At 48.9% G+C, this 22,417-nt stretch overlaps 1 protein-coding gene, 1 long non-coding RNA gene and 1 pseudogene across 2 annotated transcripts in view; 1 reads left to right on the top strand and 2 right to left on the bottom strand.

Annotated features, from left to right (window-relative positions):
• LOC139703711 (uncharacterized) overlaps positions 1-22,417 on the bottom strand; it is a 261,415-nt gene that overhangs the window by 44,823 nt on the left and 194,175 nt on the right. The gene's annotated exons all lie outside the window — the stretch shown is intronic.
• On the top strand, positions 1,031-8,116 carry LOC139703709 (fibronectin type III domain-containing protein 8-like). Its single transcript, XM_071607160.1, has 4 exons — positions 1,031-1,236; positions 5,431-5,800; positions 7,249-7,485; positions 7,964-8,116. The coding sequence occupies exons 1-4, from the start codon at positions 1,031-1,033 to the stop codon at positions 8,114-8,116; spliced, it is 966 nt and encodes a 321-aa protein (XP_071463261.1).
• Positions 9,595-17,986, bottom strand: LOC139703705 (notchless protein homolog 1-like; annotated as a pseudogene).

The following is a 22,417-nucleotide window of genomic DNA, read 5'->3' as shown; positions in this document are numbered from 1 at the left end:
TATGAGGGAGGTGTTATTTGTATCCACATTTTATAGGTGAGGAAACTGAGGCTCAGTAAAGTCACTTAGCAAAGGTTACATACAGCTAGTTGGTACAGGGCTGGACTCACACTAAGTGTACATCTAGATGCAAAGCCAGTGCTGTTTTTAAGAGCCCTGCCTCCTGCCCCCAGAAGTGACAGAAATGTTTTCCTACTATAGAGGTGGTTTTCTTGAGAGTGGAGCTAATGTCTGGCTTTGTTTTGGAATCCCTCTGCTACCATTGTCACTCAACGCAAAGTCACTTGAAAGTGAGGGTGTAGAACATTTGGACTTCTGGCAGTAAAACCAGGTTATGCGTGAGTTCTAAGCCCTTAGAAAGCACCTGGGCGGGGCTGGGGATGTGGCTCAAGCGGTGGTGCGCTTGCCTGGCATGCGTGTGGCCCGGGTTCGATCCTCAGCACCACGTACAAAGATGTTGTGTCCGCCGAAAACTAAAAAATAAATATTAAAATTCTTTCTCTTTCTCTCTCTCTTTAAAAAAATTAAAAAAAAAAAGAAAGCACCTGGGCTTTCCTTGTGCCTATGCAACATCCTGCTTGGCCTATGTGTCAGGATACAGATTGGGCCTCAGCACCTATAGGCAAAGTCTCCCACCCTGGTGGCCCTCCTGGGTGCTGCCTCCTCCTGTGCCCAGGTGCCTTTCTCTCACCATCCTTTTTCTCCTTCCACAGCAGCTCTGAAAGGCACAGGTGTTAAACACATTGAGGTTCTCAGAGGCCAGGGCTACTGTGACTACAGTGTGTTAGAGAGCTCTGTTCCTAACTACCCCACTCCTGACGCAGGCTCTAGGTCTGGCCAGCTGTAGTGAGAGCCTCAGATCAAGGGCAAGGCTGGCCCCTAATTGTTACACTCCGTGATGATTGTGAAGTCAGCTCACTGCAGCCCCATCCCACTCAAACTAAGGGTGGGCCTACTGTCCTCCAGTTTCTCTCTACTTCCTATTAGCTGGGCTATCCTGCATACTGATGGCTGTGGTTCCCCCAAACCGATGGCATCAGAGACACTTTTTAAAGTGGGGGATGGGGAGGAAGCCCTACTGAAGAAGGAAAACCTCAACGTGATGAATGCGCTCGATCAACTACCGAAGCCTTTTCCAAACCCCAATTTTATGAACAGGGCTGTTGCTACCAAAGGACTCCCACTTTCTTCAAAAGGCAGTTTTGCTAACTTCTTGGATTCAGATAACAATCTCATGTAAGATACCAGTCTGGTCCTCCCTTCTTCTTTTTTTTTTTTTTTTTTGGTCCTGGGGATTTAACCCAGGGGCACTTAATCACTGAGCCATATCCCCAGCCCTTTTTTTGTATTTTATTTAGAGGCAGGGTCTTGCTGAGTTGCTTAGGGCCTTGCCAAGTTGCTGAGGCTGGCTTTGAACTCTCAATCCTTCTGCCTCAGTCTCCTGAGCCACTGGGATTACAGGTGTACGCCACCGTGCCCGGCCCTTCCCTTCTTTCTAAGGCTGGAGCTGCGGATGGGAAGAGAGACATGAAGAAACCTGACTTCCTTGACCTGTCTCAACCCTCCTTGGACTCTCAGGGAAGAGCATGTGTGCAGGTTGGACCTGTCTGTGTGTGCCTCTGCCCCCAGGTCTGTTCTCAGAGCATGTGGGCTGCCCCCTCCACGAGGCCTTCCTGGATTAGACAAGAGTTTTGTTGATGGTCCTTCTCATCCTGCTTTGTTTGGATAGAGTCCTTACCACCCCCCACCCCCGACCCTGCATGCACCCTATGGCCTAATCTTCCCCCTCTGATGCCTCCATCTGCCTGATGATACTCCCCATAGCCTTCCTTCCTTCCATTGAGGTTCACTATTACTCTCAGGGTCAGATTTTCCTCTACTTCATGCCACAAAACTCTTTCTGCGGGCAGGATGTCTGGCCCATATTAAGTTCTGGGAATGTAGAGCAGAATTCCCTGCATTCAAGAAGCAGCTAACTTGGTATGTGGCAGGGTGGGGAGAGTGCAGGAGCCTCAGACAATAATGAGAATGATACAGCACTGTCTGGTGCTAGGACAGGACACCTAGAGGAACCAAAGGTATCACCCTCTTGGGAGACAGTGCAGAGAAGGGAGGCTTCTTGGAGAAAGTGGTATTTGAGCAGAATCTCCAGGGAAGGGGTGTTGGCGCAGGGTGATGTGGGCTAAAGGAACTATATGTAAGGCAGTTTCATGGATATGACCTATCAAGTCACATGCAGCCCCACTTCAGAAGAGGGTTGTACTTAGTTCAATGCTTTGCTGTCACTATCTAAAAATCCTTAGTAATTTTTTGGACGAGGGGCTCCATACTTCAATTTGCACATACTATGTAGTTCATCTTGATGCTATGGGAGGGATGCGGTGTCCATTACCTAAGGTTCTGTAAGTAAGATCTGGTTAAAGTACCCAATGCTTGGAGAAAATTAATGGTGTAATGAAAAAAGGTCTTGGACAAGGAGCTTGAATTGAAATCCAAACTCTACAACTTAGATAAATGGCTTCAGATAAGTTCATTAATATCAGAGACACTTGGGCTCTCAAATGTAAAATGGGGCTAACACCCATCCAGCTGGACTGTTGTGAAAAGACGACACATCCAGCATGACATGGTCATGTGGGCCTTCTCTGCTCATGTTACCACCAGCATTTCCAGTAAATGAATCTGAAATACATATTAGGACAATCTGAAGTATAAATGATATTGGTATCTAGACTCTTCAGCCTACCTTGTTGGGGAAATCACTTATTCCAAATGTTTATCAAGAAATAGAAAGGGTGGGGCTGGGGATGTGGCTCAAGTGGTATCGCGCTCACCTGGCATGCTTGCAGGCCGGGTTCGATCCTCAGCACCACATACAAACAAAGATGCTGTGTCCGCCAATAACTGAAAAATAAATATTAAAAAATTCTCTCTCTCTCTTAAAAAAAAAAAAAAGAAGGGAAAAATTCATTGAAAAAAAAAATAGAAAGGGTGAGGTATTGGCCTAATCACAATTTCTCAGGAGTTTGATAAATTGGAGCTCTGGGAGGAAAAATATGGCCAATCAATCTCCATCAAGTAGGAGACTGACCTGGAGTCAAGGACACAAACTGTGAGTTATGACCCATTAACAGCTCTGGAAGTCATTCTAGTTGGTGGAGACCAGTATGATAAAAATGAATTCAAATGCAACCAGGGATTCCAGAGCACATCACACATGGAGTAAGTACTGCTCTGTGAAATGTTTTAGTTATGTGTATGTATACTAAGTGGCCATGTAATATGTATTTTTTTTACTTTGGGTTAAGGTAAAAAAAATATTTGAAAGCCAGTTTTTGGATTGGTGCCCTTTTTAGTAGAAAACTGAATCATATATAAAGTTGGTTGTTTAGTAATAGCAAAAAACTGTCAATGATACAAATGTCCATGTTATGGAAAACCATAAAAGTTAAAATGACTGAAGCGGAGCTGCTGTATCAAAAGACATGAATCAAAACAGAACATTGAGTGAAAAAAAAGCTGCAGATATGTTCTGAATAATATGTTTAATCTACATAAAGCTGAAAAACATGAAAATTAATAGATCTTGCTGAGGGATAATATCTATATGTGATAGACCCATAAAGGCATGTAGTAAATAATAGAAAACTTTTAAAATGTACTCTACAAGTTATGTCTGAGTGGGAATATGAATGTGGTAAGGGGGAAGCATCTGGGGGCTTTAATAATTCTGATAGTTTTATTTGTTTATTGTGGTGCTAGGGATCAAACCCAGGACCTTATAACATGGGAGCACTCTATCACTGAGCTATAGACAAGGCAAAATGCTGTAGGTTTTATTTCTGAGGCTGGGTGAGGGGTAAATGAAAGTTCAATATGTTATTTATTGTATATATCTAAAATATTCCTTTTTCTTTTTCTGATACTGAGTATTGATCCTAGGGGTAATTTACCACTGAGCTATATCATCTGCTCTTTTTATTTTGAGACAGGATCTGGCTAAGTTATTCGGGGTCTTGCTAAGTTGCTGAGGTTGGCTTTGAACTTGTGATTCTCCTGCCTCAGCCTCCTAAGTTGCTGAGTTTACAGGCGTGCACCACTGTACACAGCAATACTCCGTAATTTAAAAAAAAAATCAGAATAGAAAACACTTTTGAGCATTCACTCAATGTGTATTGAACATAATCTAGACTTAATTTTACATGATAAATATCATTAGATGTTACTAAATGTAAATTACTTTGAGTATTAAACAATATTAGATAAATACTAGTAAAACTTTTTTTTTTTTTTTTTTTTTTTTTTGGTACCAGGGATTGAATTCAGGGGTGTTTAACCACTGATTCACCTTCTTAGCCCATTTTACTTTTTTTTTTTTTGTTTTTTAAATAAGCACTCTACTGACTAAGCTATACTCTCAGCCCTGATCTGTAATCTTTTTCTTTTTTTAATATTTTATTTATTTTTTTAGTTATCGGCAGACACAACATCTTTGTTTGTATGTGGTGCTGAGGATCGAACCCGGGCCGCACGCGTGCCAGGCGAGCGCGCTACCGCTTGAGCCACATCCCCAGCACCCCCCCATTTTACTTTTAATTATTATTTTTCCTCCTTTTTTGGGAGGAGTACCAGGGATTGAACTCAGGGGTACTCGACTACTGAGCCACATCCCCAGCCTTATTTTGTGTTTTCTTTAGAGAATTGGGATCACAGGCATATGCCACCACGCCCAGCTTATTTTTAAATTTGACACAGGGTCTCGCTAAATTGCTCAAGGCTTCACTATGTTGCTGAGGCTGGCTTTGAACTTGTGATCTTCCTGCCTTAGCCTCCCAAGCCACTGGGATTGCAGGCCTGTGCCACTACACCCACCAAAACTCTATTTTTTATTAGATATTTGTGGATTTTTTCCCCACTCCAGTAGATCGCTGTCGTCATTCCCTGGGGTTCTTGTCCTCACTTTGAAGGGAGGACTTCAAGTTTTAGCAGTTTCTCAAATTGTGGTTTTCACAACACCTGTATGAGAATCCTCTAAATATCTTTTTTTGTTTCTTTCAGTCTAGGGATTAAACTCAGGGGCACTTAAACACTGAGCTATATCCTCAATCCTGTTATTTTGAGATGGGGGTGCTCACTAAGTTACTGAGGTTGGCCTTGAATTTGCAATTCTCCTGCCTCAGCCTCCGGAGTGGCTGCTATTACAGGTGTGCCTGACTGTACCGAGCTAAAGGTCTTATTAAAGATGCAGCTTTCCCTATTGCATCCCAAATGGGGGCCAGACATTTTTAGTGAAAGAAACTGGATCTGGCGCACTGCTGCAGAGAGGGTATTCCCAGGTGTTCAGAAGTAGCTGGGATGTTGGTAAGGCGGGCCCTCAAGCTGGATGCGCTGGCTTCCTTCATCTGATCACCTGTCTCCCTCTTGCTCTAGGAAGCCTCTGACAGTGGAAGAATCTGAATACAGCTCTGATGACACCAGCATAACCCCCATCTCATCCAGTTCCTTGAACCCCGTCAAACTGGCTGTGACCCAGCCCAACAGCAGCTTCTTTGCAGGAATGCTGGAGGGTGAGCTGAACAAACTCAGCTTTTCCTCACTGGTCAAGAACCCAGAAAAGGGGGACCTGGCCCTCTGCCCCCATGCATCTAAGACTCAAATGGCTCCTGGCGGCCTGTTGGACCTTGACAACCCCGCACTGGACACAGACACCTCCTCAACATGTTCGGAATCCTCTGTGATCATGAACCTGCCGGAGGCCCCTTTCATCTGTGAACACACGGTCAGCGATTCCACAGCCGTGGTACGTTCTCTGAGTCCATGCCTGTGGCAGAGGCTTGCTATGCTGGTGCTGAGTTCAGCTCCATGTGGATTGGGAAGCTGCCTACCACCTGTGTCCTGACCTCAAGTTCATGGTTTAGGGAGCAAGGGAGGGGCTTGTCTGTATAGAACTTCAGTGAAAGGCAGAAGGGGCTCAGGACTGTAGGGAAGATTCAGATCAAGTGCCACCAGAAATTCAGAGGGAAAGAAACATTACTTCCAGCTGCAGGAATAAGCTTGGTGGCTTTTGGTAACACTCGGGCTGGGAGGTAGAGCTTGAGGTGGAGAAGAGGCATTCCACAGAGGGACTAACCCAAGCAAACGCTGCAGGTGGGAAAATATGGGAGGAATGGGCAGCTGCTTTCGTTGATCCCAGCTCCTAAGTCAGGGCTTCTCATGGGTGTTCCTACAGAGCACTATCAACTTATCAAAACCAAGATTCTGGTCTCATCCCTACAGGGGCTGGGAGGGGCCTGGGACTCTGCACCGCTGACAAATCCCAGGCGATGCTGATGCTGCAGTTCACAGACCACAAGCCGAGCAGCACTGTCCTGGAGTGTGCAGGAAAAATGGAGTGCAACGGTGGGGGAAATGAGCATGGGCTCATTTTCTGGAGGTTCTCCAACATTAGGCTAGTTTATATATTTTTCTGTAAGCAATTTAGAAAATAAGTCTGGAAGCCTCATGGCCTACAGCAGCGTTTCTCAAAGTGTGGCTAGCCCCAGCCTCACACGGTGATTTGACAGAAATTTAAATTCTCATCTTCCCTTGAATCAGAACCAGTGTGGCCTACTGAACCAGTAACAGTGGGGATGAAGGCCAGCAGTCTGTCTTAATAAGTCCTCCAGTTTAATAAGTCCTCCAGGGGTGGAACAGACAGTCCACAGCTGGGGATGTACACCTTGGTGTCACACCTCTTTGGACCGTGTCCTATGTTGTCCTACGCACACCTAAGTTTAAGAACCACTGGCCTAGATGAAGAAATTGGAAATGGGAGACTAGAAAGGAGACAGCAGGCTCTGGAACGTGCAGTGTTAGCAAAACTCCATGAGATGCCAACCTAGGCTTAGCAACCATTGTTGTAGTGAAATGTATGGGTTTGAACCTTGGCTGTCATTTAATTACTATGTGACCATGGGCCAGTAACTTGCCATCTCTGGATCTGTAATGCCACCTGCAATGCATGAGGTGGACAAGATGATTTCTGAGGTATCTCTCAACTCACACAGACAGTCTAGAAATATGGAATAAAGTGGGTGAGGCTGCCCAGGGAGAGTGGCCCATGCTGTAGGGCCACATGCAGTGTTGTGTGCCTCACAGCTTCCTTCAGACCTGCCTGAACTCCAGCAGGAACCGGGGATGGGAAGAAGACTTCTGGTCCACGGAAGCTCAGGCCAGGTCTAAGGGAGCTTCGGGTTTTCTTTCCCCTAGATTTCCTGGACCTATACTTTGGGCAAGCAGCAGGTCAGTTTCTACCAGGTCCTGTTACAGGAGGTGAGCAAGAAAAAAGACGATGAGCCACCCAAGGCAAAGAATCGTCCCTGGATCTTCAATAAGATCTTGGGCACCACTGTCAAGCTGATGGAGCTGAAGCCTAACACGAGTTACTGCCTCACCGTCCGTGCAGCCAACACGGCTGGGGTGGGGAAATGGTGCAAGCCCTACAAAGTGAGCCCTGGGAAGACGGGCCTGGGGGCTGGAACCAGGGCTGTGGAGGCTGGGCCCCCACCCCCACCCCCCAATGTCCTTGCTAGTTTTTCTTCTGCCTTGAAAACAATGCCAGAGTGTTCTTCTGGGAGCTGTCAGGATTAAGCCTGCTAGGAATGCAAATGAATGCATTCACCACAATGTTCCTTTTCCAAAGCCTTTGGCTTTTGGATTCCTTAACTTAGTCCAGGAACTGCAGGAAGGAGAGGGAAGGCCTGGAGTGGGCATGGGTCCAGAGGTGGAACAGACAGTCCACAGCTGGGGAGGTACACCTTGGTGTCACACCTCTTTGGACCTGTGTTGTATGTTGTGACTGGGTTGGATGAGGCTAAGATCACACTTAGCAGGCAAAGAGGGAGCAGAGAGAGGAAGCCAAAGGGAGAGGAAGCCAGGCTCGGGTCTGGGAAGGAATCTGAGGGACTTTCTTGTTTCACTTTAGTTTGCAACTGTGGCCAGTGACTTTAACAGCTTTCCTGAGAACAATCCCATCCAGATCACTGTGCAGCGCAAGGAACCCCAGCGGAGAACTGTGTCCATTGGGCTGGAGGACATGCGGAGGCTGGAGGATTTGGAATACCTATTTCCCTACTAGTAGAGGGCCCCGGACACCCCTCCCTCCCTGGGGATCAGCCTCAGCCCAGGGCCCTCAGGAACCAGACCATGAGATGTACCGTACCACCATCACCATGCCAGAGAACCACTGACTACCCTGCCGGCCAGGGCCTGGAGGCAGTGGTACTGGAACCCTACCCCTGGGCCACGGCCAAGCCTAGGGGAGCCCCATTCACCTGGAGACATCTCAGGCTGAGCTAAGCCAGGCCAGGCTCAGCCACTGCCCACAGCTGCTAGGCTCCCTCCTTCCCCAGATCTGGGCTGGGTCCAGATTCCTCATTAAAGAACTGCAGGTCATCCAGCACCCCTAAGTTTTTCTTCATGCTGCAGATAGCCTCAGCTGGGCTAGCTGCCACCCAAGCTTTTGCTAGGACTAAGAATCCAGATAGGTTGGGGGTGGGGCGTGGAAAACAGGACCACCATCCCTTGCGGTTTGGTTCTGCCACTGCCTGTGGTGGGGGAGGAGGGAGGACTGGCACTCAAAGACTAAAACATCTTCACAGAGAGAGTGACCCTGGACAGGTGCAGTGGCAGCCCATGGACCATGTGCTAGATTTGAGCTCTGGAGGGACACAGTGCAAAGAACACCGGCTTTGGAGCAGGGTCTGATGAACCATGGCTCTTCCCCTTATTTGATGTGAGGGCAAGGGCAAATCCTATAAGCTTCCCGGACTCGATAGCTCATTAAAAGAATGAGGAAGAGAGAACCTTTCAGATACAGGTGCAGGATTACTTGGAGCACAGCAGAACAAGTGCCTGCACCGGGAAGGAGCGCAGCAACTGGCAGCTCTTTCTGCCCTCATGCCGAGGGAGAGATGTGCAAGGTGTAGGCTGAGATCCAGTTAGGTGCTGTGCAGTCTCAAAAGCACAGGCAGGGCTGGGGCGGGGGTGGGGTGGAATGAGGTATTAGAAATGGAGACGGGATGCATGCAGGGCAAGGTCTTGGTCAAGGGCCTAAGGAGGTCTTGGTGAGGATTCCTTTCATATTTGAAGGTTCTCACAGGGCAGAGTCATCCTAACACCCATGCCCACAAATGTTAAGAGTGTTCTCAGTATGGCCCCACTGCCACCCTGTCAGAGGGGGAGTCCTCTCGCTTGCCCATGGCCTTCTGTAGCACAGAGCTCAGCACCTAGCAGGGCCAAGTGTGCTGTGGGAGAAGCAAGAGGCATCTGCTTTCTAGCTGTACTCTACTCTGGCCAGTGCACACAGACACATGTGGCCAGTGCCTGCCATGGACAGCACGGCTTTAACCTGTCCTCTGGCCAAGGTCACACTGGCCTCTCCCTTATGCATGGGGGAGAGGAAGGGCAATTCCTGGTCAGAATGGTTTTGCTATCACCCAGAACAAGGAAGGGGGTCAAAGAGATTTAGCACGGTGCACGGCTGAGCCCTAGGATTCTAGGACAAGGAACTGTAACCTGAACACACAATATATAAATTATTTATTTGGCCACAGAACCTGGGGTCTGACCCTGAACATAGCTGATACTTGGAAAAGGAGGCAGGGGCGACAACGGAGGCCTCACATACAGCCTGGCCTCCCCACTGCTGCCAGCACCAGCAAGGGACCGAAGAGTGCCCAGAGCAGGCAAAGGACCCGTGGGGAGACCCCACCAGGGTCTGTCAAGGACAGGAGGCCTCTGCTGGTGAGGAGGGGGTGTGCACTCCCATCCTGGTCTTTGTTTTCTGGCAGGGCGGGCAGCAGGCAGAAGAAGCCAAGTTCAGGTGGGAGTCAGAACTGTGAGACTTCATCTCCTCCATCTGTGGGGAAGAGAAGGAATCAGGCTGGGATGCCTCTGTACAATCTCAGGAGCCCACTGTGGGGGATGATTTTTTTTTTTTTTTTTAACTTTGTATGTGGTGCTGAGGATCGAACCCAGGACCTTGCATGTGCGAGGCGAGCGCTCTACCACTGAACCACAATCCCAGCCCATGAATCACAACCCCAACCCGGGATGATCTTTTGATGACCTGAGAGTCATCAAAACCTGGCACTGTACCTGCTTTAGCCATGCAAACCCAGGCTATGTGTCCCCTGCCTGCCTCAGCCAGGACTCCACCTGGGACCTGGACTCTGATGCCCACTACCAGTGACAATCCTTTGCAAGTGCTTCAGTGTCAGAGTGTGTTTGCCCTCCTCAGTGATCCTCTATGAAGGTTCAAAAATTCCCAAGAGCCAGATTAAGTTTCCTGTGATTTCACACCAAAAAGCAGAACCAGGATCTGCACTCAGGTCTCAGGACTCTAACAAAGATTGAGTGCCTTGTGCTGGCGACCTGCACACACTGCTAGAGAGCAGCCTGAGTGCTGTCAGGGCCTCACAAATTCCCTAACTCCTGCAGCCCTCCTCGTGCCCACTGAGGACCTGGCTTCACACACCACCGCAAACTCTTGAGTACCAGGATGGTCCCTGAGAATGCCATGCCACAAGGGAAAGAATGCAAAGAGGGACCAACCCACTCAAGGGTAAGAGGAACACCTCAACCACCACCTCCCCACACTCACATCCGGAGGCACTTGTCCTTCCCGCCACTTGCCACTCTCTGGCCATCTGGACTCCAGTCAACAGCATAAACCTAAACATGAAGAGGAGGAGGGGAAGGACAGTGGAACGGTGAGGGGAGAAGGGCCAGGGTGCAATCCCAGCCCCCTCCTGCCCGCAGTGGCAGCCCACCTCATCAGCATGGCCTGGCAGGTCTGTGGCCAGCTTCTGGGCCTTCACGTCCCACACCTTCAGGGTGCTGTCACTGCTACCACTGACCAGCAGGCGGCTGTCAGCTGACCATGCAATCTGATAAACAGCAGCCACATGGCCACGCAGGGAAGCCAGGTACCTGGGCCAGGGGAGGATAATGATGGAGATTATGAAACAGGTATGAAGTGTCCCCCATTCCCACAGCAGTGGTTCTCAGCCTTGCTGTCTGCTAAAATTACCTGGGAATTTTTACAGAACTGTGCTGCCTGGCCTCCGTGCCAGACCATTTTAATTATTGCCAGTCATTACTATTTTGTAAAACTTCCCTAAATGAATTGCTCTGGGGTGTCTGGTGCCAGGCTTCCTACCTGCATGGCTCCGCGTGCCTTAGAATCCAATGTGGCCACCTGCCTAGCCCATCTGCCTGACATCCCCCAGCATAGCAGCTGCTCGCTGACAGGTGGCCTGGAGTAACTGTGGGCCAGGCCCACCTGGAACTTTCAAATCAATATAGTCTATCTGTGACAGTTTGGACAAGCCATTAGGCCTGAGACTCAGTTTCTTTATTTGAAAAAGGAATTAAACAACTTATTACACAGAGCTGCTGTGTGAAAATACACAATAACTGACACTCAGTTTCCCTTCGGCCCCAACAAGGGTTCCCCTTTTTCCTGTCCCTGATGCATGTCTTTGCCTTGCCTCTGACCTAGTTAACCCCAAGTCATTATAACCCCTTACACTAGGGCTTCTGACACTTTTAACTGGTAGCAGTATCACCTGATGAGTCTGCATTTTCCATTATGCTCCCGGGAGACGATAATGCCACTGGCCCAGGGATCACACTTTGTGGGCAACGTAACGACTGCACCACAGCCCTACCTCGGGTTCCACTTTCTCGAGGGCTGCCACACCCCTGGCCCTCTGGCAAGCTCTAAGGTTATTTCTTTACTTTGATGTGAAGGGATCTAGCATTTTTAGTGCCCACTTAGTGCTGGTCCCAAATATACTATCTCACTGATCCTTGTAACAATACTGAAAAAGAGGAAGAAACACAGAAATCTAGACAATTGCTGAGGCAACATCAAGCGCCTTCTATAGCCACTGCATCCAGAGGCACACTGCCCCAACTCACCTGCCAGTCCTGCCGTCCCACAGCTTGATGGACTTGTCGAAGGAGGCACTGGCCAAATGCGGGAGTCAGGAGAAAAGAGCACCTGGTTGATGAGGGCTTGGTGTCCCGTCATCCATGCAAGGGGCTTCTTGTCCTCTGCTGGGGACCACAGGAATAAGGTGAAGTCGTCTGAGCCAGACACCAGCCTCTCTGGGCCCTGGCCCTGGGGAGGAGGGGCAGAAAGTACATCATATTGGATATGGTCAGACACTGACCGCACACACCAGGGACACAGGCTAGGGCTAACTAGGAGAAATGAGGCTACTTGTTCACACATGACTCCAGGCAAGTCAATTCACCCAAAAGGAAAATGAAATCCTGTATGTTCACGGAATCATTTCTATGATACAAAATTGTATGACAAAGCAGGTACAGATTGGTATATTAAAAAAAAGGAACGGGCTGGGTTTGTGGCTCAGTGGTAGAGCACTTGCCTCGCAGTGTGAGGCACTGGGTTCGATTCTTAGCACCACATGAAGGTATTTGTCCACATACAACTAAATATATATATAAATATACATATGTGTGTGTGTTTGTGTGTGTGTGTGTGTGTGTGTGTGTATAAAAATAAAAATCAAATGCAAGACATTGGTATCACTGGATGCTTCCATAAGGAATGGTTGGCTGTGCAAGAGATGAGTGATGTTTCACAGTATACCTTTTTATGAACTTTGAACCTTAGACCATGTGAATGTGGCCCTTATACACACACACTCACAAAATAAAATGATCCCCAGTGCATTTAAGATTTAAGGATCACAAATGAGGATTATTAAGAACAGGTTTTCAGTGGTGCAGGTCTATTCCCAGCTATCCAGAAGGGAGACTGAAGCAGGAGGATTGCAAATTCAAAGCCGGCCTGTGCAACCTGGCGAGCCCTTGTCTCAAACAAATAAACAAAAAACAACTTTTCAGAATAGGTACTCTGAGAACTGGGGCTAGAAGAGACTAGAAGGGAACAGAGGTCCAAGTGTCTGACGAAGAGTGTTTCAGTGACCAGCTGAGAAAAATACACAGAGCTGGGGAAGCACGTGGCTGGCACACACTCACCCGCACGAGGTTGTACTGGCTTAGGGCCCTTTCCTTCAGCTCCTGCACTGTGTCCAGGTACCACAGGAGAAAGAAGATGGGGAATAAGGCTGATTAGAAAATCCAATACAAAAAGCAACATCCCCATGATGTTGGAGAACTGGCTCCTCCTCCGGCAGCCCTCTCCCCTCCTCCTCTCACTCACAGGACCCCTACAGGTCTTGGGCATTAACCGTGGCCTCGGCAGGCTCAAAGGCTCCTGTGCGCAGGGCATAGTCGGTGCTAAGTGCCATGGTATTCACCCAGTGGCCATGGCCTTGAAGAGTCCGGCACAGCACACCCTAGGGTGGAGGGAGATGGATCAAACACACATATAACCCACTTCCATCTTGGAAGATCAGCCCCAGGAGACCAGCATGGGATACGAACCAGGACCCTGAGACTTCAGCACCCATTCACTATGATCTTAATCAAACCACCCATGGGCTCAAGTTTCTGTTTATATATGAAATGAGAGGACTGGCCTGTTTCATGGAAGAGAAGTCCACCAGAATAAAAGGGCTCCAGTCAAACAGCTTTGGGATATGGTAGGTTTTAAAAAGCTAACCAGGCTTCCCACAGCAGGACTTTCCAGAGCTAGACTAGGCTACTGGAGGGAAAGGAGGTGCTGGAATCCCCATAATAAAGCAGCACCAACCTCAGAGCCCCTTGTTGCAGCAGCACCCTTCTGACTGGACTCTCAGCACATTCGGGAAACACTGGACTTGCTGAGGCCAAGTGTGCTCCCAGTTCCAGCACTGTGTGCCCCCAAATTTGCCAGAATGGCTTCTGTACCCTCCCAGTTCTTACATCATGGGCCATCCAGACTTTGATGGTACGGTCCTGGGAAGCAGAGTACAGAAGCCCATCTCCTCCCCACCGGAGACAGGTGACTGACTGCGTGTGCCCGGTAAGGATTTGCTCACAGCGGCCTGCAGTTGTGTCCCAGACCCGCACACTGCCATCCTTGGAGCTGCTGGCCACGTAGCGGCACTCAGGGTTCCTGCCAAGGGGAAGGGAAATGTGCTCTTATTTCTGACCTGGCAATGCCGTTCGGCCCACAGCACCTCCCATTCCCAACTCAAAGGCCAGGGACAATCTCCTGATAGCTTCCTGACCCCAAGACCTGGCTGCTCTGCAAGACAGTTCCCAAGCCCAACCATGAGCAGCCTCCCTGCAAGTGGCAGGGTGGGTCTAGATCTAGAGGCCCCACCCCCTGTCAAGCTGTTACTGACGTCCAGATGCCCATCACACCCTTCAGGAAAGTGTCTCTGCATCAAACAGGAAAGGGGGCAGCTTTGATCCTGGCTAAGTTCAGTTAGTGTCACTTACGCATGGAGGGGCTCCCAGCTCAAGCCCGTAATCTACTTGCTGTGGCCGGCAAGGGTCCTGCCCACCTGCTTCCCTGTGCTTGGGTCCCAGAGGAGAATCTGAAGAACAGAAACTCACTGAATAATCCTCTCCAACCTATCCCAAAGGTCTCCTGGTTACCTACTACCCCTACACCTAACCCTTCCTGAAGATCCCAGGACCCTATTCTGAACTGGCCCTAAGTCCTTAGTTTTTGGTTTTTTGTTTTTGTACTGGAAATTTAACCCAGGGGTGCTTTACTACTGAGGTACATCCCCAGCCCTTTTTGTTTTTTGAGGCAAGATCTCACTAAGTTGCTGAGGCTGGCCTTGAACTTGTGATACTTCTGCCTCAGTCTCCCAAAGCTGCTAGGATTACAGGTGTGGACTACCTCACCACACCTGGCTGCTTAGTTATCTTGACACCACCTACCTGGCCATTCTTGCAGCCTGAGGCTAGTTTCTTGCCATCTGGGGACCAGGATATGCTAAGGACCCAGTGTCTGTGTCCTAAGAAAGCAAGGGAGAGAGAAAGGAGGGCCCACATCCATCTTCATCCTCAGTGCCTAACAATGCACGGCACATTGCAAGCACTCCTAAACCAACTGCCAAAAAAACGAATGCCAAGAAAAGGGGAGACGAGGATCCTAGGCTGAGGGAGAACTTTCTAATAATTCCTTATGGGACACGTGGTATAAAGGGTTTCCACACACAACATTCCTTTTAATTCTAATATAGGGAGCAAGACAAGAATTATCCTTTTCCAGATGTGAAGACAGAAGCTTAGGCATGCAGCATGACCTGCAACATATAAAATCATCCCAGTATATTCCTAGCATATAACATATAAAATCATCCTAGTATATGGTACAGCACTCACTCTCCTAGTGTGGTTCCCAGACTAGCACCATCAGCATCATCTGGAACTTGTTGGAAATGCAAATTCACAGGCCTTACCCCAGATCTACCAAAACAAAAACTCAGCAATCTGCATTTCGACAAGCCCTGGAGGTGATTCTGATGTATGCTAAAGTCTAAGAACAACTATGGCAGAGGTTGGATTTAAGCCAGGCTCTCCTTGCTAAGGGGTCAGCTCCTCTCCACAAGGCCATGTTGATTTTGGTCCAGTCTCTACCTGTTTTAAGTGGCTGGCTAGTCTCAAGGACACAGTCTCTATCTAGGAATAGAGAACCAGATATTGGATGGTAGGGGGTTAGAACTGACTCTGAGCTTCCCCACAAACTAAAAAGAGCTGGGCAATTCAGCCACCTTAAGACCCCAAGTGGCTACATACATACTGACCCTTGCATGTGAAATGTGGTGTCTCTGTGCTGAGATCCCAGAAGCGCACAGTGGTGTCTCCGGAGCCACTGGCCAAGTACCTGGGGAAGAGAAGAGGCCCCTTGACTGTGGCAGTGCACCCCAGATGCTGCACATGTGCATTCCTGTTGCCTATCCAACCATCTGTGAACAAAATCTGGGATAGGACTCCTTCCTCTCCCTGAGGAGGAGAAATATGGCAATGATGCCATTTGGGAGAAGACCCCAGGAGGCCACTTCACCTCCTTCCTGATAGGAAGGACCACAGTGATAACCTGCTCATTCTTTCCCCCTTTTCAGTGCTGGGGTCAAACCCAGGGCATTCAGCGTGCTAGGTGAGCATTCTACTACTGAGCTACATTCCAAGCCCTTTTTAAAATGTTGAGCAGTGTCTCAGTTGCTGAGGCTGGCTGTGAACGTGCAATTTTCCTGCCTCAGCCTCCAACATTGCTAGGATTAAAGGCATGAGCCATTACACCTGGCTGTAACTAGCTTTGGAAGCTTTTCATATCCTCAGAGGGCTCTGAGAAGAAATGAATCCCAGTTTCATGGGAAATAAATGAATTCAGAAAGGTGAAGTGACTCATTCAAGTCACACAGCTCAGAAGGGATGAACCTAAAGCTCCCATGCTCTGACATCAAGTCCATGAAAGACTCTTCCAAGGCAGGTATCCTTAGCCCTTGGAAAACAGACCTCAATAGGGAAGTCCCTTTCTTGCAAACTGGGTGCACAGCTCAAGTCTATGGTAGGCAACATCAATCTTAACTCTGGGGCACTCTCCCCACCCCAGTTAGAGACGGCATCCCCAGACCCCAACCACAATTCTACAGCTATCCTTACTTTCCTGTGGGGCTAAAGGCCACAGAAATGACTGCTTCACTGTGGCCCTCCAAGGAGCTGGTGCAGCGGGTCACGGCTCGGACCCTGAAGATGGCCTGTGGCTGGTAGATGATGTCTAGGATCTTCTCTGTCTCGACTGCCTGGGACTCCAGTGTCTTCCCCAGCGAGGAGGTGATTTCAGCATCATGGACAAAGAAAGCCAGGGGCAGGGGATCCTCCTGCAAAACAATGGTGAAGGGCAACTCTACTATGCAGGACATACAGGGTCCACCTCTGCCCTGGACACTCCCCAGTCAGCGGTGGGAGGTAAGGTTGCCTTCTTTACAGCCACTCTGCTTGGGATACCCCTATCAGTCCCCATATGGCAGGATGTTTTAATCCTTGAAGAGCAATCTTAGGACATTCACATCATCTGCATATCACAACTACCCTGGGAAACAGACATTACTATCCCCACTTGATGGATTAAAAAAATAGGCTCAGAGGAACTAAATAATTAGTTCAATGTCCTATTGCTAATGACTAATTCAGGTTATCTGGTGTTCTGCAAAAAGAACAGCAAGATTCAGGGTTAGGGTCACCACATAGCATTATTTGGTATCTTCCAAACCATCCCACTAGTCTATACCTGTGTAAGAAGCATCTGAAAAGCGGATTTAAAATGCGGACTGTTTGCCTGGTCTGGTTTAGTAAGTGGGGTAGGGGCCAAGAGCTGCATTTTTAGGCACTACCCCTCCCCAGCAGAGAGCAGCACTTCATAAACACTGATTGAAAGGTTAAGAACACTGGTTTTGAGTCTGTCAGACTTGCATTCCAATTCCATATCTATCACCTGAGGATATTAATATGTCCCTTCTTAAGGGACTGTGACATGGAATCAAGGAGATTTGGCACCCAACGCGTTCAAAATGCGGCCTCTGCGCAGGTGAACACGATGTGAAAGGTGTGAAAGCCCCACCTTCTGCCCTCACTGGGAGGCGGGTGGGGACTCCGCAAGGCAGGCCACCCACTGTTGGTTAGCGGAGGGGCCCCTGAACCCCAGATCCTCGATCTCCTGGTCCTCCACTGGGCCCACCCTGGGGAGGAGAAGCCGGGCCGCTCACCTGAGCCAGCAGCGCGTTGCACACCAGCTGCAGCTTGTCGGGAGTGATGTCCACGGGCACGTCGAACGGGGAACCCAGCAGCTGCCCGCCCTCATCCTGGAACTGCACTAGCAGCCGCTGCACATCGGGCGCCGCCGTCTCGTCCTGCGCGAACAAGCGGGGTGTCGGTGAGCTTCGCAGCCCGATCGCTGGCCCCGGCTTTGCCTCCCACCGGCCTCGGGGACCCCGCCCGGCGCCGAGCCACGGAGCCCCCGCCCCATCTGAGCACACCCACCACCACTGCGGCCGCCATCCTGCATCCCCACGTGGAGGAGAAAGATTCCGGCAGGGACAGAGCGCCGCCGCCGTGCCGCGCGTGGCCGCCGACGGCCACAGCGCCCTCTGGGGTTCGGAGGAGAAGAGTCGGGCCGTCCCTAGCCGGAACTCTGGACTTCCTCTGATCAACAGCCTTTCCATATTTGTCCCCGCGGTGCCTTCCTGGGTATAATCATCCTTTTTAGAATCTTCGCGACAGGGATTCTTGCCCTATTTTATAAATGAGCAAACCGAGGAGTTGGGAAGTTAGAGACTTACCTCCAAATAACAGAGACAGAAAACGGCAGAGACTGAGTGGGCTGAGTTCCAGTCAGCGCACCTGGCAGGGGTGGCTTACAGAGTCAGAAACTATTATTCTTTTTAAAAATGGGTGGAGTCAATTAATATTTGATGAGCACAAAAGCAAATAATCTCAGCTGGACATGATGGTGCAAACCTATAATTCCAACTACTTGAAAGGCTGAGGCAGGAGGATGACAGTTTGGGGCTAGCCTTGGGCACTTAGCTAGATCCAGACTCGAAATAAAAAATAAAAAGGGCTGGGATGTAGTTCAGTGGTGGAGTGACCTGCCTCGCACACCATGAGGCCCTGAGTTTGATCTCCAGCACTGTAAAGAATTGGGGGTGGGATGGGGGCGCAAACCATCTGCAGTTACCAGCGTTGTACAGCAATAATAATAATAGTAATGATAGCACTGTGTCAGGCATTGTTCAAAGTGCTTTATATACTTGACTCATTTAATCTTCACAACAGCCCTTTCCTCTCACATTTCTGATGAGGAGCCCAAGCAAAGAGTAATGAACATGAACTCTCTTATTGGTCACTTGGGATCTTCTCCAGCTTCTCTCCTGTCCATGACCCCTCTGGCAGTCTCAAACTCCTAAGTCACTTCTGCCTCACTTACAACATTATTCCCTCCAGCCACCCTGCCACACTGAGTAACACACCTTCACTTCTCTTTCTTTTTTTGGTACTGAGGATTGAACCCCTGAACACTTTACCCCTACCCATAGCCCAGCCTGTTGCTATAGTTTATTTATAGACAGGGTCTTGCTGATTTGCTCAGGTTCTCTCTAAGTTGCTGAGGCTGGCATTGAACCTTCGATCCTGCTGTCTCATTCTTCTGAGCTGCTGGGATTATAGGAATCCACCACTGCTGACTATTGCTTCCTGTGTGGACTACCACCACAGCCTCTGGACCTGCCTCCCCGTCTCTATCCCCTTCCTGCTGCAGCCAGGGCCATCTTTCAAACCAAAAACTGCTCTATTACTGACTTTTCATCCAAAACCTTTCAATGTTCCCCTTACATGCGAGAATGAACCACACTCCTTATGGCCCACACAGCCTCACTGTCTCAGCCACCCCTCTCTAAGATCAGAGCCTTCTGTCTTGTTTCTGAACTTGTCCAAGGCATGGCTCTTCCTACATTAGTGCTCTTGTACTTGCAGGTTTTCATTTTTCCTGTCTGGGAATATTATGGACAGAATTGTGTTCTTTGAAATGCATGTGTCAAAAAACATACGCCCTCTAGGGAGGAAATAAAGTTTAAGTGAGGTCATAAGGGCAGGGCCCGAGTCTGATTGAACTGGTGCCTTTATAAGAAAAAGAAGGGAGTCCAGAACATGCACTCTGCCCCCCATCCCTGGTCTCTCCACCTCTCCAACTATACCTCATTCTGAGGACACGGAAGCACTAAGGAGCCCAAGAAGCAGAGGAGAGAGGCCTCACCAGAGTCTGACCCAGATGGCACCTTGATCTTAGGTTCTCAAGCCCAGAGCTGTGAGAAAATCAATGTCTGCTGTTTGGGCCTCCCAGATGGTGGTATTCTGTTATAGCCATCTGAGCAGACTAATACAGGCTGCTGAGACAGTTCCTCATTCTTCAGGTCTGGCCTTAAATATTCATTCATTTATCCATCCAGCAATTGTGTTGAGCAAGTATTCTCTGCCAGACCTTGCTCTTAAAACTCTACATGCATTAAACTAATTTATCACTTATTCAGGAAAACCTTCTCTGAAACAACATCATAGTTCCTTGTTTTGCATTTTTATTTTATTTATTTATTTGGTACCAGGCTTTGGGTGCTTAACCACTGAGCCGCATCCCCAGCCCTTTTAATGTTTTATTTTAAAACAGGGTCTTGCTAAGTTGCTCAGAGCCTTGCTAAGTTGCTGAGGCTGGCTTTGAACTTGTGATCCTCCTACCTCATCCTCCTAAGCCGCTGGGATTATAGGTGTGAGCCACCAAACCTGGCCTGTTTTGCATTTTGAAAACATCTTAGTATTCCTCACATTTAGAAATCACAGATCTAGCTGGACATGGTGGGATCCTCCTAACAACTCAGGAGGCTGAGGCAGAAGGATCACAAGTTTGAGGCCAGGCTCAGCAATTTAGCAAGACCCTGTCTCAAAATAAAATGAAAAAATTAAAAAGGCTAGGGATGTTTAGTGGTAGAGTACCCCGGGTTAATCCCCAGTACCAATAAATAAATAAATGGAAAGAAATCACAGTTCCATGGAATTACTTCATTAATTAATTTAATAAATACCACTGAGCACTTACTATGTTCCACAAATTGTTATATACACTGGGAATATGTAAGTGAATAAGTGGAACAAATCCTTGCCTTGTGAGTGTTCTCTGCTTCCCTTACCTTTCACAGTTCCTGGCACATAGGAAATGCTTGTAGAATAAATTACTGATCAGGATTTGAATTTAGGGTTCCTTAGCCCTAAAATCATAAAACCAAAGTTCTCTGCTAATGGCAAGCTCCCTATCGTATTACCTCATTGTTTGCCCCACAAAGGGGATCCAGGGTTTAGGATAACAAGAAGGCAGGGGATTCATCCATCCATTCATTCATTCGTTCATTCAACAAATACATGTGAAGGCGGGCACAGTGGCACACACCTCTACTTGGGAGGCTGAGGCAGGAGGATCACTGGAGCCCAGGAGTTCAAAGCCAACCTGAGCAACACAGTGAGACTCCTTATCACAACAAAAACAAAACCGAGGACAAAACCAAAATCAGAGCCTGGGGACATAGCTCAGTTGGTAGAGTGCTTGCCTCGAATGCACAAGGCCCTGGGTTTGATTCCCACCACCACCAAAATAAATAAATAAATAAACAAACAAACAAATAATAATAATAAAATAAAATCAACTATGGATTGGGGTTTAGCAGGGAAGTAGATCCTGTCCAAGGCACACTTAGCTGTGTCTAAGTGTCCAAGGTCACAGGATGAGGAGCAGGATCTGAATTGGGTGACTCTACCTACCCTTTTTCTTCAGTGTCTTTTGGGCAAGTTGGAAAATATATGGGAGGTGGGGGTGGAATAGGGGTGCGAGAACACAGCCTGGCATACAATGCCATTCTCCCATGCAGAGAACGTGACTCTGCCTGTCTCTCTGGTTGGGTGGGGGGTTTGCAATCTTTTTGAGCTGCTGTCCTTTCCCTCCAGAAGCGAGCACTCAGCCCCAGTTTGGGGGCTTTGGAGGGCAGAAAGATTCTCAGTCCAAGTGGGAACATCTAAGTAAATTTGCCTTGGCAGCCCTTCCTGAGTGAAGGAATAACAGTTGCGCCCCAGGATCTCCCCCTCTGCGGTAGTGGATGCAGCTTATTCCCAGAAGCCTGCTTCTGCTGAGGAGCCTCCTCTTGTCCTGGGAGGGTTCCCTGTGACCTGGGCTGAGGGAGTCATAGTTCTTGGTCTCAGGGAATTTGCATTCTGACCCAGCCCTGGCCCTTGATTTCAGTCTGATGGGGAAGAAACAGAGCCCTCAGGGAGCTCCCAATCTGACCAGAGAGGTGGGCTGAATGTGTTCCCAGGACATAGTGGAGGGACTGGTAGAAAACATTCACACCCAAACAGCCACCCACGCACACTACACCTGGCTGGTAGGTCAGGCTCCTCTTTCTGCAAAGCAAGGACATTTCAACAGGCGAATGCAGGACAGCCAGGTGGAGGTGCTGCAATAAGTACAAGTGGAAGAGGAAAAGGAACTTTCCTCCAGTCTGTCCTCCCCCTCCCGCCAGAAAGGCATTTCTGGAAGTCTCCAGTTGGTCAGGGACCTGGGCAGCTGCTCTGTGTCCACGTCCATCAGCCCCTCAGCTGTCACTCTGCTCCCAAAATAGCAATGGCGGTGGTGGAGAGGGGGAGGTTGTTTATCTGGGAAGGAGGTGGAGATGGGGCATTACGGCTGTGCCTGGGGAGGGGGTCTGCTGGGGGGTTCCCGTCCCTTCTGGATCTTTCTCTCGCTCTTTGTGGTACGAGTGTCTGAGGCTCCCAGGACTGCCCCTGAGCCTGGTGCTCAAGGGGCAGAGGACAGTCAGCACCTCCACGTGGTCATGACTGTCCAGTCCAGGGAGGGGGAGGACCCTGAGTATCAATGACAGACTCCAGGGACACCTGCCCCTGT

The sequence above is a fragment of the Marmota flaviventris genome (assembly GCF_047511675.1).
Source record: "Marmota flaviventris isolate mMarFla1 chromosome 17 unlocalized genomic scaffold, mMarFla1.hap1 SUPER_17_unloc_1, whole genome shotgun sequence".
NCBI lineage: Eukaryota > Metazoa > Chordata > Mammalia > Rodentia > Sciuridae > Marmota > Marmota flaviventris.
Note: the sequence above shows the minus strand (reverse complement) of the source record. Positions and strands in the feature narration are given on the sequence as shown.

Coding starts and splice junctions, on each gene's coding strand:
- LOC139703709 (XM_071607160.1), top strand. CDS start 1,031: ATGGCATCAGAGACACTTTTTAAAGTGGGGGATGGGGAGGAAGCCCTA. Junction 1,237..5,430: donor GATTCAGATAACAATCTCAT/GTAAGATACCAG, acceptor CTCTTGCTCTAG/GAAGCCTCTGACAGTGGAAG. Junction 7,486..7,963: donor AATGGTGCAAGCCCTACAAA/GTGAGCCCTGGG, acceptor GTTTCACTTTAG/TTTGCAACTGTGGCCAGTGA.